We start from the raw sequence: 19,970 nt of genomic DNA on the forward strand, positions 1-19,970 counted from the left end.
TAGGTTTTGGTTATATTGATGAATGTTTCGTGGAAAATGAATTTAAACTCATTTATGTATGATTTTGAGTAAATGAAATTTGATGTATTTGAGTGTTATGTTGTGTTGATTCATGTTCATCGTATTTGACGTATTCATAATTAATACTGATGAAATTTGATATGTGTATGGTTGGATTTTGTGGAGAAATGAATTGATGTGTTTTGGCGTGGATCGTGGATTGAATTTGATAATATGTTTCAGTTATTTTTGTGTGGAATTTGAAAACCATTAGAGTTAAACGAGTATTAAGAATGGGGAATCTCTTAATATTTTTGTTTTCTTAATGTTTGTTGTGAAAATCGTTTAAGTTAAATGAGTATTAAAAATGGGGAATCTTTTAATATCTGCATTTGCTTAACGATTGTTGTGGATGGAATCAGTATATGCTCATGCATTTTCATTCTTTTTGTAAATCGTGCATACCCGTGATAGGTGGCACCTTGATAAACAGTACTTTGGCCTGTGATAGGCGGTACATTTATGATTTATGTTTTCGAAAACCGTGCAGACCCGTTGATGACTCTTCATCATATGCATATTGTCCCACTGTTTTAGTCTTATTTATCCTCAATCACCAGTTAAATTAAGGATTTATTTGATACATTTTGTTGATTTTTGTTCTTTGAGTTAATAAAATGTTTTTTGTTTTTATTTCGGTGATTAAGTAGGAATTTGTCGTAATTTTACATTGCGTTTTGTTTTAGTGCAGTGCTGAATTTTGGTGAAAAACATGATATATGTGGAGTATTTCAGCCATATCTGGAGTTCTAGATGTCCAATTAGTGTCACTCCAAGTGCTAATGAAAGCTACGATCCATATCTACAACTTTCATGAAGACACCGGGACCACATTCAGACGCAAAAGATGAGCAATATGCAAATTACAACAGATAGCAGATGTTGTGCGCCTGGAGCGCATTTCTCAGGTTTGGCCTCTGCCAACGCAGATTTTTACTGTTTTAGGATCTTTTTTTGACTCTTGGGAACTTGGGAGACTTGTGTCCTAGCATAGAAACTCAAAGACGGCCGTTTCTAACGCCATTGAAGCAGTTTTATCAAGAATCATCCATGAATCATTCTTGTAATACATTTTAGTAAATCGTGTTGACCCGTGATAGGTGACACCATGGTAACTGTACTGACCCGTGATAGGTGGTACATTTACGATTTATATTTTTGGTGAATTGTGCTGACCCGTGATAGGTGGCACCTTGGTAAATTGTACGGACCCGTGATAGGTTGTACGTTTGCGATTTATATTTTAGTAAATCGTGTTGACCCGTGATAGGTGACACCTCGGTAAACTGTACTGACCCGTGATAGGTGGTACATTTACGATTCCCGCTTTTTCTTTTAGTAAATCGTGTTGACCCGTGATAGGTGACACCATGGTAACTGTACTGACCCGTGATAGGTGGTACATTTACGATTCCCGCTTTTTCTTTTAGTAAATCGTGTTGACCCGTGATAGGTGACACCATGGTAACTGTACTGACCCGTGATAGGTGGTACATTTACGATTCCCGCTTTTTCTTTTAGTAAATCGTGTTGACCCGTGATAGGTGACACCATGGTAACTGTACTGACCCGTGATAGGTGGTACATTTACGATTTCCGCTTTTTCTTTTAGTAAATCGTGTTGACCCGTGATAGGTGACACCATGGTAACTGTACTGACCCGTGATAGGTGGTACATTTACGATTTCCGCTTTTTCTTTTAGTAAATCGTGTTGACCCGTGATAGGTGACACCTCGGTAAACTGTACTGACCCGTGATAGGTGGTACGTTTATGATTTACGCTTTTTAGTAAATCGTGTTGACCCGTGATAGGTGGCACCTCGGTAATTGGTACTTTGGCCTGCGATAGGCGGTACAATTATGATTTACGGCCCTTCGAGGAGGGTTTTGGTTTGGAATTCTGAGTCCATGCATTTTGGCATATACGCATCGCATTAGGGTGCTTGGCACACGAGTCGTGTTTGAATCAAGTTATGATTGAGTGTTATGTATTGATTTTGTGTGTAAGTGTGACTGATTGTAAACTATTTCGAAACTCAAGTTGTCGTGGTAATTGTGTTGGAATTGCTATGTGTTATGTATTGATTATCGTGTGTAAGTGTGATGGATTGTAAAACTATTTCGAAACCCAATTTGTCGTGGTGATTGTGTGGGAATTGCTAAGTGTTAAGATTTGGAGTTGTGTATGAATGTGATTGAATTAGTTATGTATTTTTGGAAGGATAAGCAGGGAAATCGATTTCCCAATCGACTTGGGAAGTTACAGGGGCTCAACTATTTATAAAATCGATTTGGGAAGTTACAGGGGATCAACTATTTATAAAATCGATTTCCCAATCGATTTGGCCATGCAAGAATTTAGCAAAACTGACAAAAATCGATTGGCATTTAAGTCAGAGGCTCAGCTATCCTGTCAATCGATTTATGCCCAGAATTCAAATTTCACTAAAAACCTTCAGGAAATCGATTTGGAAATCGATTGGCTTAGTAGAAATTCCTATTTTGAGTTAGATAACAGATTGCTCAATTGATTTATCAATGTCTTGGTTAGTTATGTATTACTTGATGGATTGAGAACCTTATTTTGACTTCATTTTTAATTGGTAAGCATTATATGAACTTTTAGCACATGGAAAATCCTTCTAAGGTGCATGCTTAATTGAAAGGTTATTTTGTGCATTTAAAAATATTGTGGAAATCTGGGCTTTGCCCTCAAATGAGAGCCAGGACGATCCTACTGGTTCATACCCTACGGATGGGAATGCTTGACTGGAGCTATGTTAGGAGGATCTCACGGGGCGCGTGGAGATCACTCAAGGTGTATAGCTATAGTTTTTTTTGAAGAATGATCAGATTAGGATGACATAGAGGGAACAGATGTTTTTTTAGATTACGTTATTTTGAACTGGAAAACTGTACCTTTACTAATATTGTCAGCTTGACATGTTATTTTCGATGGGCTACATGTACCACTTTTTGATGTGTAAATATTTTGGATTCATATTTTGAGAAACTTTTCTGCTGCTTGTAAATTATAATGACTCAATTATTTATCCAAAGGTATTACCTTATTTATTTCTCTGTTTTACATTAATCCCTTTTGAAAAAAAAAATACACCCTCGCTTTGGAAAACAGGGTGTTACAAACAACATCAACTTTTGTTCATTCAGGATACGCTATGACTCAACCAGACATCACATACTTTAGAAGACAAATCAGTGATTGGAGTCAAGATGCAGTGAAATGGCTCGACGATATTCCAAAGGAACAATGGCTACAAGCATATGATGAAGGTAGATGTTGGGGACACATGGCAACTAACCATTATGAGTGCATGAATAATGTATTAAAGGGGACACGCAATCTTCCAATCAGTTCTTTGGTGCAAGCAACATACTACAGAGTGACTGCAAAATTTTAAGAAAGATGGACACAGGCCCAAGCAATGATGACATCAGGTTTGATTTACTCAAATACAATCATTCAAAATCTTAACAAGGAACGAGCAATGTCAAATTCCCATGAAGTTGTTATTCACAATCGAGCCCATAGTATATTCACAGTTAAGGAGTTGGTTCGTCCACCAAGCGATCTTCCTATAGGGACATTCAAGGTAGACCTCGACAAAAGATGGTGTGATTATGGTGAATTTGAAGCATTACACTATCCATGTTCACATGTCATTGCGACTTGTTCGTTTATTCACCGTGACTACATGATGTATGTGTCTTCTAAGTATACATTGCAATGTATCTTTGGCGTTTACAAGGAAGAGTTCCCAGCAATTCCTCTTCAATCATATTGGCCAGAATACAATGGAATAGAGTTGTGCCACAATCCAACCATGAGAAGAGATCCAAAAGATCGTCCACAGTCTACTCGTATTCATACTGAAATGGATCAACGAGAGAAAAACACACACCCCAAGAGATGTAGTTTGTGTCGGAACGAGGGACATAGCAAGAATAAATGCCCTTATCGTATTGATTAATGTAATAGAAATTAGTTCATTGTAATAAAATTAGTTAATTTGGTTTTTGTATGTTTAATTATAATATTAAATTAAATATTGTTATTTTATGGACTCCATTTAATTAATTTTTTAATAATTATAAAATATAAAATTAACATTGTATTTATTTATTTAATTAAAATAATAATTACTTAATTAAATAATTAATAAAACTTAAATTAATTATTTCATTAAAGTAATAATTAATTAAATTAATAATTAATGAAACTTAAATTAATTATTTAATTAAAATAACAATTATTGATTAATAAAATATATATTTATTATTAAGAAAGATGTTAACAAAAAATAATATGTTGCATTATTTCTCAGCGGGTGAATGTGTCTTTATTAATTGATCAACTTCACTATATATGTGCCTAATAAATAGCACCACTAGTAAAAATAACTTTATAAATGATAAAATAAATTTAATAATTAAAAAAAATTATTTTGATGTTTTTTTCTTCTATTTTTAGTAGCCTAATAAACGTAGAGTTTCAAACATTTTTGGTAGATTATCTTGGAAATAAAAAGGTTATAAAAATGACTCGTGAATGTTTTGTCAACTTTGTGGATGTATAGTAAAATACTATGTTACATGCATCAATTAGACATATAGCGGTATATATTTGTTTTTTAAATTAATAGATAAATAAATTATTTGTATCATTTAAAAAATGATAATAAATAAATATTATTTACTAAAAATGTTATATAAATAAAATTTATTTTTTCTGAATTTTTCTTACACCTAATAGTGATAGAAAGATTTTACTTTCCAATATTGCTTCAGGTCATGAAACACTTCACGAAGTAGTTTATGCCATTTCATACCAGAACATGTTTTAACTCTTGAAAAAGACAGAATATAACGGATTAGTTTTAAAGTGCGTAAGACAAAATTAAGGTCACTTTGTTACGTTATCATAAAAAAAAATAATTTATATTCAATAAACTAGATATTTTTTTAGAGATGAAATTAGAGATTTTTTTTTAATAAAATTACTTTTTCTAAAAAAATAAATCCATCTATCAAAAATAATTTATTGAAAAAAGGAAAATAATTTATTATTTCATATTCTAATTTTTCTTTTAAATAATTTCTTTGTAAAAAAAAGGAAATATATAAGTGGTAACATATAAGTCCAAAATTTTAAAAGGAAACAAGTATTCTCAAATTCAAAATTAATGAAAAAGAGGAAATTAAAGAGATGAAAGAAATATAGTGGAAAAAGAAGATATTTTCCTATTTAAGGTTTGAACTATTGTGATAATTAGGAATAAAATTTCAAAGCTATCTTTAAAAGAGGGGCCTCCCATGTCTGCATCGTGGGAAGCACATGTGACTCGTAATGCAATCAGCAACACACATATAATCGAACCTGTCATTTTTATCATTACACAACAAAACAAAGAAATTGGTGTTCTTATATTAAAGCAAGAAAGCAAAAAAAGAAAAAATCTAGATAAAAAGATAAAGGCTAGTTTTTATTCGGGTTCTAGAAACATTGGAAAAAAAATATCCTGCAAATTACAACATATTTCATATGCATAATTTTCTTTTGTATGTATAAAAGATGACATATATCATCCTAAACTCACACATCACGGTGTGGTCTTTAGTTTGAATTTATGACAATATGTTAAACAAAAAAATAGTAACATTTGTCAGTTGAGTTAGAACTACTTAATGCATAATTTTTAAACTAACCCAAGATGTTGTTATGTAGCAAGTGTAAGTAAGAAGTCTCACATTACTTAGAAAAGTGGAGGTTGAGACACAAATAGAGATAATTCATAAATCTATTGTCTTAAGGTTTTGGTTTGAGATGTAGTGTTCAACTTACTTGTGTGGTTGCTTTTGACACAATATGGATGATGTTAGATAATGTTATTATATATTAGTAGTAAAGGTATTTTAGACATTGATATTCTCTTATATATATACTCATTATAACTCTATTAACCCAAAAAGCTTGGTTTATTCTACGTTATGAAACCTTAGAGCGGTTATCTCTTTTATTCTTCTTTTCCATGTATGTCATTGTTAACATGGTATAAGAGCTTTGGTTGATTTTGGGATCTACTGTAAAGTGGTCCACAGGTTGATTTTGGTTGATTTTGTGCGACCCGTTTTGCGGACAGTACCGATTTGTTTCATCCGTTTCTGACCCATTTTATGGTCGATACCGATTTGCTTCCTCCGTTTCCAGCTAGATTATGCCTCTTTATTTCCGGCGCGATTCTGCTCTTCTTTCTCTGACGTGATTCTTCTTTTCTGTTTCCAGTGTGGTTGTGTTCTTCTGTTTCCGGCGTGATTTTGTTCGGTTCTTTGTTGACTCTGCTATTGACAGATTATCCCTAATTTACTTTGTCTGAGTGATTGTGTTTGTCGTATTTTTCTGTCATTATTTGTCATGGTTGGTGCTAAGGATGATTCTTTTCAAGTTGTTAATGTTCACCTCAATGGACAAAATTACTCTTATTGGATTTATGTGATGAAAAACTTTTTGATTGGAAAAGATATGTGGGATTTGTTGATGGGATTTCTGTTAAGCCTCCAAATAAAAGGGATGAAACTAAATATACAAAAGATCTGAAAACATTGAATGTTAGTAATTCAAAAATTATTACTTGGATTAATAATTATGTTGAGTTGTCTATAGGAGTGCAACTAGCAAAATATGATACTGCTAGAGAGATTTGGGATCACTTGAAATATTTGTGTGTTCAGTCTAACTTTGCAAAATGTTATTAGTTGGAAAGTGATATTAGAGCCATTAAGCAGAACAATATGACCATTCAAGAATTCTATTCAGCAATGACTAATTTGTGGGATCAATTGGCTCTTATGGAATCACCTGAGTTGAAAGTTGTCAAAGCATACATTGATCAAAGAGAGGAGCAATGTCTGGTTTGGTTTATGATGGCTCTTCGTGATGCTTTTGAGGGCCTTCGTGGAGGTATTTTGCATAATTCCCCTCTTCCTAATGTTGAATCAGTAGTTAGTGAATTGTTGGCAGAAGAAATCAGACTTAAGACTCATTCTGGTGTTTTAGATAAGGGAATTCTCTCAACTCCTCCCTCTGTTTTTGTTGCTCTTGTTCAAAAAGGACAATCTCAAAGGAGGGTTGGGCTTGGTAATGATGAATGTGCATTTTGCAAAGAAAAATGTCATTAGAAAGCACATTGTCTGAAATTGAGGAGAACACATAAGAATAATTTTAAGGGACCATCGTCCAATGTTGTTGCTTCCGCTTCTCCTACCATTGGCTCTAGTTTTGGTTCTGTATACTCATATGAGACTGCTTCTCAAACATTTGATATTACAGAACATCTTCAAAAACTTTTTGCTACTCAATCACATGCCATGCCTGCCACCCTTTCTAAAGGTTTGAATTCCTCTAGTATGTCAGGTATATCTCCTTCCATATGAATTCTTGAATTTGGAACATCTGACCATATGACATATAATGATAAATCTTTTGTGTTTGTGAATCATGCCTCGTCTGTGTCAGTTATGACTGTTGATGACACTCCTATGCCACTAGCAGGCATTGGTTTTGTCTCCACACCTAACTTGTCTCTTTCTGAAATTTATTATATTCCTAATCTTACTTTAAGTCTTGCTTCTGTTAGTCAAATATGTGATTTCGGCTATTCAGTTATATTTTCTTCCACTTCTCGTTGTGTGCAGGATCCACATTTTGGGAGGTTGATTGAGACAAGCCATATACAGGGGGGACTTTAGGTTTTGGATGACCAGCTAGTCCTAGATACTACAACATCAACAACTACTGATGACTTATTATCTAGTTTTCGCTTGAATTTTTGTCTTCTAGTTTTTATTTATGGCATTCTCGCCTTGGACATGTTTCTCTGCTTCTAGATTAAAATATTTCGTATCTACTGGAGCTTTAGGAAAGTTACAAACCAGTGATATTTCAGATTATTGTGGTTGTAAACTTGCTAAATTTTCAGCTTTACCATTTAGTAAGTGTTTTCGTTTCATATGCGCCTTTTGATTTAGTTCACTCTGATGTTTGGGGTCCATCACCAGTTCTCACAAAAGGCGGATCTAGATATTATGTTTCATTTATTGATGATTACACTCATTATTGTTGGGTTTATCTTATGAAAAATCGGTCTGAGTTTTTTGACATTTATCATATGTTTCGTGCTATGGTTAAAACTCAACACAATGTTGTTAGAAAGTGCTTTTTTTGTGATTTAGGTGGTGAATATACATCTAATAAATTATCTGAATTACTTGGTTATGATGGCACCCTCCACCTTACATCTTGTAGTAATACTCCTAAAAAAAATGGAGTTGCTAAAAGAAAATACCGTCATATTATAGAGACTTCTCGTTCCCTTTTGTTGTCTGCTTCGGTTCATAGTGAGTTTTGGGGAGAAGCAGTTTTTACTGATGTTCATGTTATCAATAGAATTCTATCCTCTGTCATATTATGTTTGTCTCCCTTTGAAAAATTCAGCCATGTGTGTTTTTTTTGTTATGGGGATGATCAAAAGGGTTGTCATTGTTATGATCCTCATGCAAGAAAACTTTATGTTTCTCGTAATGTTGTTTTTCTTGAGCACGTCCCTTTTTACTTTGTTTTATCTGATTATCAGATTACTAAGAGTTATGTACTAACCCATATTAATCTGTTTGGTCCTAATGATAACGCTTCTAGTGATTGTAACAAAAGGCTCTATATGGTCTTAAACAGGCTCATTGAGCTTGGTTTGAGAAATTCTTTATTGTGATCACTTTTCTTGGTTTCCGCTCTAGTGAATATGATTTTGCATTGTTTATAAGGTCCACCACCTATGGTCGCATTATACTTTCTCTGTATGTTGATGATATAATTATTACAGGTGATGAAGTTAGTGGAATCAATGAGTTGAAATTGCAGTTAGCCAATCAGTTTGAGATGAAGGACTTGGGAACTCTTCGCTATTTCTTGGGGATTAAAGTTGCATACTCTCCTAGAGGCTACCTTCTTTGTCAATCCTAGTACATTGTCAACATTTTTGACCAAACTCGTTTTTCTTATACTAGAGTAGCATATACTCCTCTTGAGTTGAATGTGAAATATGCTCCTTCTGATGGTGTTCCTTTACCAGATCCCACTTTGTATCGTACTTTGGTTGGCAGCTTAGTGTATCTTACGATTACCAAACCTGACATTTCTTATGTTGTTCATGTTGTTAGTCAGTTGGTATTCTCTCCCATTATTGTACATTGGGCAACAATTCTTCCTATTCTTTGTTATCCTCATTGGAGTTACGTGCTTATTATGATGCTGATTGGGCTAGTGACACCATAAATTGTATATCTACCACATGATTTTGTATCTTTCTTGGAGACTCTCTTATTTCTTGGAAGAGTAAGAACCATGACGTTGTCTCTCGCTCTTCTACAGAAGTTGAGTATCGTGCTATGGCATCTACTACTGCTGAAATAATTTGGTTGCGTTGACTTTTGTCTGATATGGGTATCTCTCGTTATGAGTCAACTCGAATGCACTGCGATAACAAGTGTGCTTTTCAAATTTCTCATAACTCGGTCTTTCATGAATGTAGCAAACACATTGAGATTGATTGTCATCTTACTCGTCATCATCTTCAGCATGGAACCATTACTCTACGGTTTGTCTCTTCTACTTTACAGATTGCTGATTTATTCACAAACATGCATTCCGTTAAACATTTTCGTTTTGTAGTTGACAAACTCTCGATGCTCCATGTTAATGCGTTGTGAGTTTGGGAGGAGATGTTAGATAATGTTATTATATATAGTAGTAAGGGTATTTTAGACATTTCTATTCTCTTGTATATACACTCATTGTAACTCTATTAACCCAAAAAGTTTGGTTCATTCTATGTTATGAAACCCTAGAGTGGTTGTCTCTTTTCTTCCTCTTTTCCATGTATGTCATTGTTAACATATGATTCCTCAGGCTACTCTTATGATCCAACGCTGGTATCAGAGCCGATGGTTAATAAAGGGATCACTCCTTGTATCAGAAATATTCCTGATCGAAGGTGTTTATGCAGTGTGTTCCGTTGATGTGCAGAGGTCACCGACAGTGGAAATGTATGAGGAAATGGGGAGCATAACCAAATGAATGGCATGAACTTTGACTTGCCTATTGTGTGGTTGCTCTCTGAGTAAATAAGAAGAATTAAGAAATTTTTTTGTGGTATTAGATTTATTAACATTAATATGAATTTACAAATTTAGCTTTTAGGAGAATGAATTAGTTAATATTTTCATTGGTGTACTTTTTTAGAGAAAAAAAAAGAAGATTGGAAACTAGCTAGTGATGTGATGCCTTTACCAAAGCATGAGCAGCCACATTCCCATGCCTCCTCAAAAACTCCGCATGAAAGTTTTCAAAATAGGAATTAAGGTTGTTTTTATAATTAGGAATGATGGATCCCAATTCCAAAACAACATGCCTTTTGCTATATAATTGATCCACCACTATTATTAGAGATGCTTTGAACCCTTCTACACTTTTCTAAAATATGGATGCTTCTCAAGCAAATTTGGTGCTCAATTTCATTAGTCTGCTCCCATATTTTTTTGTTACAATGCATCCATAAACTTCACATTAAAGTCGCGCTTGTTGCTGCTTGATCTTAATTGGAGTATTTATAAATACGAATTGTAGAAGAAACATGTAAAGTAGCATTTGTATTACATACCTGTTAGGGTTTGTTTCATCCACACATCTCGATAATAACAATTGACGTGCACTCAACATTATTAGAAATGCTTTCAACCCTTCTTCGTTTTTCTAAAATATGGATGCTTCTCAAGTAAATTTGGTGCTCAATTTCATTAGTCTGCTCCCATATTTTTATGTTACAATGCATCCATAAGCTTCACATTGAAGTCGCGCTTGTTGCCGCTTGATCTTGATTTTATTTATAAATACGAATTGCAGAAGAAATATGTAACATAATTAAAGGTATGTTGATAAAGTAACAATTAAAGCAGCATATGTATTACATTTGTACTTGGTTATGGTTTGTTTCATCCACACATCTCTATAATAACAATTGACGTGCTCTCAATTCATTGTTTTTCACTTTTAAGCTTGTACTGAGCTATATAACAAAGAATGGGATAATTAGGTTCAAAGGGGCTTAAACAAATGGATAATTGTAGGGTAGGCTTATTTGGCTAGTAGCTTAATCAGAAACAAATGCTTAGATCATTTCAATATATGCATGTAGACAAGAGTCAAGTCAAGTTCTGGCGTAACTAACAATCATGAGTGAGATAACACACACACAAAAAAAGATGGAAAAATGTATTATATTCATAATAAGGCTAAAAAATCTCACAAAGGTTAATGATTTATCACAAATGATACACAATTTAACATTTTAATCCAATTTATTTTACCAAGAATGCGAAAATACTATCCAATCATGCCAGTCCAACAAACTCTCAACATTTACAATCATAAAATCTGATGAAAAAGGATGCAGTGCAATGTCCAAAGAGAGTTCTTTTATGGTAGCATCTTCAAGCACAGAACTCTCATGGAATAGCTTGAGGCGTTGTCCATTTACTTTGAATATTTTCTCGGTGTTTTCACTTTTTATTTCCATTGCACCGTGAGAAAAAATGTTAGTTACAAGAAAAGGGCCAATCCACTTCGATCGAAGTTTCCCAGCCATAATTTTCAAACGGGAGTTGAACAATAAAACATTTTGGCCAATGGAAAATTTCTTCCTAGAAATCATATTATCATGAAAGTACTTAGTTTTCTCCTTATAGATGTGAGAGTTCTCGAAAGCTTCAAATCTAAGCTCTTCAAGTTGTTGCAATTGAAGTTTTCTCTCCAAACCTGCTTTCTCCATCTCAAGGTTACAACTCTTGACCGTCCAATAAGCATGATGCTCTATTTCCACTTAGAGTTGGCATGCCTTACCAAACACAAGTCGGTAAGGGGACATCCCTATTGGTGTTTTATAGGTTGTTCTATGAGCCCAAAGAGCTTATTCAAGTCGGTGGGTCCAGTCTTTCCTGTTTGGCTGCACCATCTTGTCTAAGATCTGTTTGATTTCCCTATTTGAGACTTCAACTTGCCCATTAGTCTGGGGATGATAAGGTGTAGAAACTTTGTGCACAACCTCATACTTCCGAAGCAAAGTGTCCATGGTGCGGTTGCAAAAATGAGTGCCTTGATCACTTATGATGGCTCAGGGTATTCCAAACCTACAAAAAAATATTTGATCTGATAAAACCTGCAACAACTTTAGAATCATTAGTCCTAGTGGGTATTGCTTCCACCCACTACGAAACATAATCAACAACTAGTAAAATATAGACATAACCAAATGATACGGAAAAATGGTCCATAAAGTCAATGCCCATACATCAAATACTTCACAGAAAAGCATAGGTTGTTGAGGCATCTCACTCCTACAATTTATTGGTGTTCCTGCTATTTGGAACTACTCACAAGTTTTGTAAGTCTCAAAAGCATCTTTAAACAATGTGCGCCAAACGAAACCCGAGTATAAGACTTTTTCTTGCTGACCATTGAGGACCAAAATATCCTCCAGTTTGAGAGGCATGACAAAAATGAAGAATGGATTGAGCCTCATGGTGGGAAACACATCGCCTAATCACCTAGTCACTACAAAATTTCCACATATATGGATCATCCCACACGTAATCTTTGGAATCACTTTTAATTTTATGTATTTGTGTTTGGGATGCATCTGCAGGAAAGACTCCATCAACTAGATAATTAACTAAATCAGCAAACCAAGGAGTTACCTCACGCAAATGTAGCAGTTTCTCATCAGGGAAGTCATCTTGAATGGGGATGGGGTCCTCGTCCATTTCTATTAGGCTCAAATGATCTGCCACCAAATTTTCAGCTCCACTCTTATCTTTAACCTCTAAATCAAATTCTTGGAGTAACAACATCCACTAGATCAATCTCGGATTTGCTTATGGTTTCTTCAACAAGAACTTCAAAGCAGCATGGTCAGTAAAAAAAACTACCTTCGAACCTAACAAATATGATCTAAACTTATCAAGTGCAAAAACAATAGCTAAAAGTTCCTTTTCAGTGGTAGTATAATTAGCCTTGCAGAATCTAAAGTCCTAGAAGCATAATAAATAACATGGGTAGCCTTACCAAACCTTTGTGCAAGGACTGCTCCCATTGCAGAGTTAGATGCATCACACATAATTTCAAAAGGGAGGATCCAATTGGGTGACTGAATTATGGGAGTAAAGGTCAGTGCTGCCTTTAAGAAATCAAACGCCTTCTTGCATTTGTCATCGAAGGTGAAACTGACATCTTTTTGCAGAAAATTTGACAATAGAAGAGCTATCTTGCTGAAATCCTTGATAAAGCGCCTGTAAAACCTGCATGGCCAAGAAAAGAACGAATCTCGTGGATGCAAGACGGGTAAGACAAATTAGAAATCACATTAATTTTGGCTGGATCCACTTCAATCCCATTTTTAGAGATCACATGTCTCAAAACTATGTCTTATTAAACCATAAAATGAGATTTTTCATAATTCAACACAAGTTTAGTTTCAATACATCTATGCAAAACTCTATCTAAATTGTTCAAGCATGCATCAAATGAGGAACCATACACAGTAAAATCATCCATGAAAACTTCAATACAATTTTCTATCAAGTCAGAGAAAATACTAATCATGCAGCGTTGGAAAGTTCTAGGAGCATTGCATAGGCCAAAGGGCATCCTCTTGTAGGAAAATGTGCCAAAAGAACAAGTGAACGTGGTCTTTTCTTGGTCCTCTGGTGCAATATGGATCATCCATCTTTTCTACACTCGCGTGGGGATAAGTTCATTATTTTCATTTTTAATCATTGTGAGTCTAGTTTTAAAAACAAGTGACCCGCTTATTAAAATTATTACAAAAATCCAGATTACGAAATCTGCAATTTAGGCCAAGTAAAGTTTGGAATTGGTTTTTTCTTCCAACACAAAAGCTTTCCAACGCTTGCTCGTATGCACCAATCCAATACCTAGAGCTCATGTTATGGCCTACATAGCGAACAAGAGTCAAAATACAAATAATAAAATTAAAATGCAAATAATAAAATTATAATTCAAATTCGACATAAAGTTTAGAAACAAGTTAAAAATATTAATCTAAGCTATACAGAGCTTTTAAAATACCAAACTAAAAAGCTAGAAACATGTGCCAAAATGATATGATCAGTTTATCTGAGCCCTCTTCCTATAAAGAGGTTGTTCTTGATCCTCTTTGGCAGCAGACTATGGCATAAGAACCCTATGCATTGCACAAAACCGATACTTGGGAATTAGTACATCTTCCTCCTGGAAAACATGCTATTGACTCTTGTTGGGTATACAAGATCAAAATTAAGTCTGATGGGTCAATTGAGCGCTACAAAGCACGTCTTTTTGCTAAGGGATTCTCTCAACAATATCGTGTGGATTATGAAGAAACTTTTGCTCCTGTAGCCAAGATGACCAATATTCGTACTATTATTGCAGTTGCATCTATTCGTCAATGACATATTTCCCAAATGGATTTCAAAAATTCCTTTTTAAATGGTGAGATTCATGAAGAAGTCTATATGGTCCCTCCACAAGGAGTTTCTCATAATCAAGGGGAAATATGTAAGTTAAAAAAGGCTCTATATGGTCTTAAATAGGCTTTTCGAGTTTGGTTTAAGAAATTCTCTATTGCGATCACTTCTCTTGGTTTTCGTTCTAGTGAACATTGTTGAGACAAACTCTATATTTAAAGTTTTGATGAAAATAAACAAAGGTTAATTAAGATAGTTAATTATGATTCTAAAATGTTATGTTAATTTAACTTGTGCTTTGAGTGAATTTAATTAAAGAACATAATCAAGCAAAGCAAAGAAAAACAACTCAAAACTGAAACAAGATCATTCTGGACAAAATGGAGAACGATCTCCTGACTCAAGATGGATTGTCACAGCATCTTGAACAATCAATCTCCACCAGTTTACAAAGCCTTTGCCTCTGAATTTTATACCAATATCATCAGTACATGGCAAGGAACAAATAGGATTCATCCTAGTACGAGAAGGTTCTCGAATCATTAAAATAAAAGGACACGAAACAGACCAGTTGAAATAGTTTGAAACCACTTAAATCAAACTGTCAAGAAATTTCGATCAACCTTGATATATGTTAAGACATTACAAAGACATCCAGAAAGATCAAAATAGGAACTCCAGATTGATCATCAAATCTCCAGAAAGATCAAATTGACAGATCAAGATTGATAATCAATCTTTGTTTTCTGCAGAATTACAGCAGTGCTTTGTTTACTTCTGCAATGACTTATAATCTTTCTCCAAACTATTTTGGCTAGATTCAAGGCTCCAGATCGAAGCTGTAGCATCAAAGATTAAGTGAGAAGCTTCAAATGCCATTAAACTAGAAGACAAAACTGATTAAGCATGGTTGTAACAGACTCAATCAAATCAGTTTTAACTTATTCAAAGGCTGGATTATTTTTATTCTCATATATTGGTTTTGGTCAAAAGTAATAGAGCACTACCAACAGCTCTTTTTGACCCTTATTAATTGCTTCTAAATGCCTATAAAAGGAAGGCCAATATCCAGAAATTAAGCATGAAATTCAAGTGCTATCAATTCTCATAATCATTCATATTTACATACTTGAAGTTCTCAATTTTCACAAAGAAGAAGCAGTTCTAAATTCCAACATCAGATTGCGTGATTACTACTGATTTCTTTGTAAAGAATCGAATCTCAAACAAGAGTTGAGAAATCTCAGATTCTATCCAAAAAACAATCTTATTGTAAAACTCACAGTGTGAGGACTGGACGTAGCCCAAGTTGGGTGAACCAGGATATATCTTTGTGTGGTATTCTCTATCTTATCTCCTTACTTATTAAGCTTGATTGATCAACTAAGATAAACACAAACTGATTTTCTGTTTTGTAAGCTAACCAAGAACGTTCTTCGTTTTCTGTTTTCTTAACCAATATCATTCTTGAGTTAAAACTTGAGTTTATTTCAGAAATTTTTAAAAAGATATATTTACAATTTAAACCCCCCCTTCCTTGTAAATCCATGTTGCTACTTCAATTGGCATTAGAGTTCGGTCTCTAGAAAGAGTAAAAACACCTTACAAGTTCTAGAGAAAAGATCTAGAAGAATGTCGAAAGCAAAGTACATTGTTGAAGGAGGATCTTCAAACAGACCACCATTCTTTGATGGATCGAATTATTACTTCTGGAAAAATAAGATGCAGTTGTTTCTAAAGACTCAAGATACAAGAATGTGGCGCATCATTGCAGATGGAGACTTCATACCAAGGGTTGATCAAGATGACTCAAACTCTGCCATGAAGAAAGAAATAGTCTGGATAGTTGATGATAAAACTAAGGTACTTCTAAATTCTAAAGCTCAGTTATTCTTATCATGTGCTTTTAGCAGGGAAGAAAGTGAAAGAGTAGATGAATGCACAACTGCAAAAGAAGTTTGGGATACACTGCAAACTCACCATGAAGGAACAAGCCATGTCAAAGAAACTAGGATAGACAATGGCATAAGTAAATTCAAACTGTTCGAAATGCAAGAAGGAGAAACCATTGATGAAATGTACTCAAGATTCACAACAACAGTAAATGAAATGTGTTCTCTTGGGAAAGCTTACACAATTAAAGAAAGAGCAAGAAAGATCATGAGGTGTCTTCCAATTATATGGAGACCAATGGTAACAGCTATAAGCCAAGCCAAGAACCTTGAATCACTTCCCATAGAAGAATTAATTGGAACATTAAGAGCACATGAAGTACTGCTACAAGAAGACAAACCAATTAAGAGGGGAAAGGCAATAGCACTAAAAGCATGTCAAGAAAAAATCACAGCACAAATAGAGGAAGAACTAGAAGAAAACAAACAAGAAGATGCTGATGAAATTGCTCTTCTCACCAGAAGAATACAGAGAATGATGAGAAGAAGAGATCAAATTAAAAAGGGATTTCAAAACAAAAATCCCAAAACTGAGGTAGACAAAAGCCAAGTCACATGTTTTGGATGTAATAAATTAGGACATTACAAAGCAGAATGTCCCTCAAACAAAAATCCACCAAAATGATTTCCTTTAAAAAAGAAATCAATGATTTCTACATGTTAAGAAGAAGAAGAAGAAGAGGATGAGGAGGAAGATGAGGTAATAAATTCTGAACCCTGTTATTTATGTGAACAAGTGGGAAAAGAATTTGATAACTTGTTAAATGACTCAAACCTCCTTATTCAAAAATGTAGTTTCTTAAAAGAACAATTTCATAAAGTGAAAGAAGAAAAAGAAGAAATTCAAGCTCAAAATAATATGCTCAAAATAATTATTCAATAGCTAAAAGAAACGGAGAAACAAAATTTTGAAAAACAAGAAGGTTAAGTGCTCTGAAAACAGAGAACATTCACCTTAAAAATGAAAATGAACTTCTTAAAACAGATTTATTAAATTTCATTAAAGCTACTGAAACCTTTCATAAAATTAGGGGGTCTCAAATAGGAATCTTTGATAAAGCTGGCTTTGGCTTCAATCAAACTCAAAAAAAAAATTGTATGAAAATTTTTTTGTCCTGGAAAGAAAGGAAGAAAGATGTAAAACTAGATGCTCATATTGTAAAAAACTTGGACATCTGGAATTTGCTTGCTATTTTAGAAAAAGAGATGAAAAGATTAAAAGTAAGAGCTTGATTAAAAAATGAGATCGTTCTTCCAAGACAGTATTAATAAAACTGCAAAAAGGAGAACATTCTCCAGATTGTTCTCAAAACGGAGAAAGTTCCAAAACGAAAGTTGAACCTTCTCCAGAAAAACCAGAAAAAGGAGAACGATCTGCAAATGTTTTTAAACCAAGTTCAAAATCTTCTGAAACCCATATTATTAAATCATTTTCGAAATCAACAAGTAAATATTCATCTGGTTTAAAAAACAATCAAAAAGGGACGATATGTTATCTTAAGAAGAGAAAATTTCAAAACTAACTCTCAAAGACCCAAAACAAAGTGGGTACCTAAGGCTGAAATAATATCGTATACAGGTTGGATTTCCAAATATAAAGAGAAAGCCTTGGTTCTTGGACAGTGGTTGTTCAAGACACATGACAGGAGATAAAACCGACTTTATGACATTCATCAAGAAGGATGGAGGATCGGTTACTTTTGGAAATAACAACCAAGCTCAGATTAAAGGTAACAGAACCATTAGTAAGACAAACTCTGCTCAGATAACTGATGTTCAATATGTGGAAGCTTTAAAACCCAATTTGTTAAGCATAAGTTAGCTATGTGACAATGGATGTGAAGTAATTTTCAAACCAAAGGTATGTGAAATTAGAAAAACTAAAACCGGGGAAATTCTATTTTCTCGAAATCGAAAGAAAAATTCATATGTTTTGTATCTTGAAGAACTACCTGATGAATCGTGTTTTATATCAATCAATAAAGATAAATGGATATGGCATAAAAGAGCTGGGCATATTAGTATGAAAACCATTTCAAAAATCTCAAAATTAGATCTTGTTAGAGGATTACCCAAACTTAACTTTGAAAAAGATAAAATATGTGAAGCATGTGAAAAAGGAAAACAAGTCAAAAGTAGTTTTCATTCAAAAGACTTTGTAACAACAAACAGAACTCTTGAACTACTTCACATAGATCTCTTTGGGCAAGTCAAAACAACAAGTCTAGGAGGAATGAAATATGGTTTTGTTATTGTTGATGACTTTTCAAGATTTACCTGGGTTTTGTTTTTGAAACAAAAAGATGATGCATTTGAAGCATTTAAAATATTTTGCAAAAAAGTTCAAAATGAAAAAGAATCCAACATCATTTCTTTAAGAAGTGATCATGGAGGAGAATTTATAAATGCTTCTTTTAAAACCTTTTTTGATGAACTTGGCATTTCTCATAATCTTTCATGTGCAAGAACTCCACAGCAAAATGGAGTTGTTGAACGAAAAAATAGAACAATACAAGAAATGGCAAGAACCATTTTAGAAGAGTCAAATGTTGAAAGATATTTTTGGGCTGAAGCCATAAACACATCTTGTTATATTCTAAACCGTGTATCCATAAGAAAGATCATCAACAAAACCTCGTATTAAATTTGGAAAAATAGAAAACCAAACATCTCTTACTTTCATATCTTTGGTTGTTACTATTACATTTTAAACAACAAAGATCTCATTGGAAAATTTGATGCAAAATCAGATAAAGCAATCTTTCTTGGTTACTCAACTGATTCTAAAGGATATAGAGTGTTTAATTTAAGAACTAACGTTGTAGAAATAAGTATGTACATACTATTTGATGAGTTTGATGACTTAGATATAAGTAAAAAAGATGAGGAAGAGGAAACTCAAATCGAAATACAGCAGCAAAACAATTTGCAGAAAATAGAGATTGATAAACAATCTCAGTTTCATTCTCCACCAAAAAGATGGAGAGCGGCTGAAGATCATCCTCAAACTGTAACACCCAAATTTCTCATTACCTTATTTTAAATAATATAATGATACAATACTATTTTTTTTTATGAGTGTTAATATGTGTCCTAATTTCTTTAGGTGTGTCTTGTGTGTTGTCTTAGTAATTGATTTAATTCATCAATAGTAACTATATTCAACTTATAAAAATAAATAAAATAAAATATGTATACATATATATGTATGTATAAAATAATACGATGAGTAAAATTGTGTCGTTACATTAGTTGTTACCTTTAGCACTAATAGAATGGGATAATAATAATAATAATAATAATAATAATAATAATAATAATAATAATAATAATAATAATAATAATAATAATAATAATAATAATAA

General features: G+C 33.6%; 2 protein-coding genes across 2 annotated transcripts in view; both read left to right on the top strand.

Annotated features, from left to right (window-relative positions):
- The first annotated feature begins 3,510 nt into the window (after positions 1 to 3,510).
- LOC101495102 (uncharacterized) lies at positions 3,511 to 4,053 on the top strand. Its single transcript, XM_004514768.1, has one exon. The coding sequence runs from the start codon at positions 3,511 to 3,513 to the stop codon at positions 4,051 to 4,053; it is 543 nt and encodes a 180-aa protein (XP_004514825.1).
- Positions 4,054 to 18,244: 14,191 nt separating this feature from the next.
- Positions 18,245 to 19,970, top strand: part of LOC140919713 (uncharacterized) — an 8,006-nt gene continuing 6,280 nt past the window's right edge. Inside the window, exons 1-2 of the mRNA XM_073366327.1 lie at positions 18,245 to 18,422; positions 19,473 to 19,615. Of these exons, the coding sequence (XP_073222428.1) occupies positions 18,245 to 18,422; positions 19,473 to 19,615 (321 nt within the window). The remainder of the gene's footprint in view (positions 18,423 to 19,472; positions 19,616 to 19,970) is intronic.

This window comes from Cicer arietinum, chromosome 3, assembly GCF_000331145.2.
Source record: "Cicer arietinum cultivar CDC Frontier isolate Library 1 chromosome 3, Cicar.CDCFrontier_v2.0, whole genome shotgun sequence".
NCBI lineage: Eukaryota > Viridiplantae > Streptophyta > Magnoliopsida > Fabales > Fabaceae > Cicer > Cicer arietinum.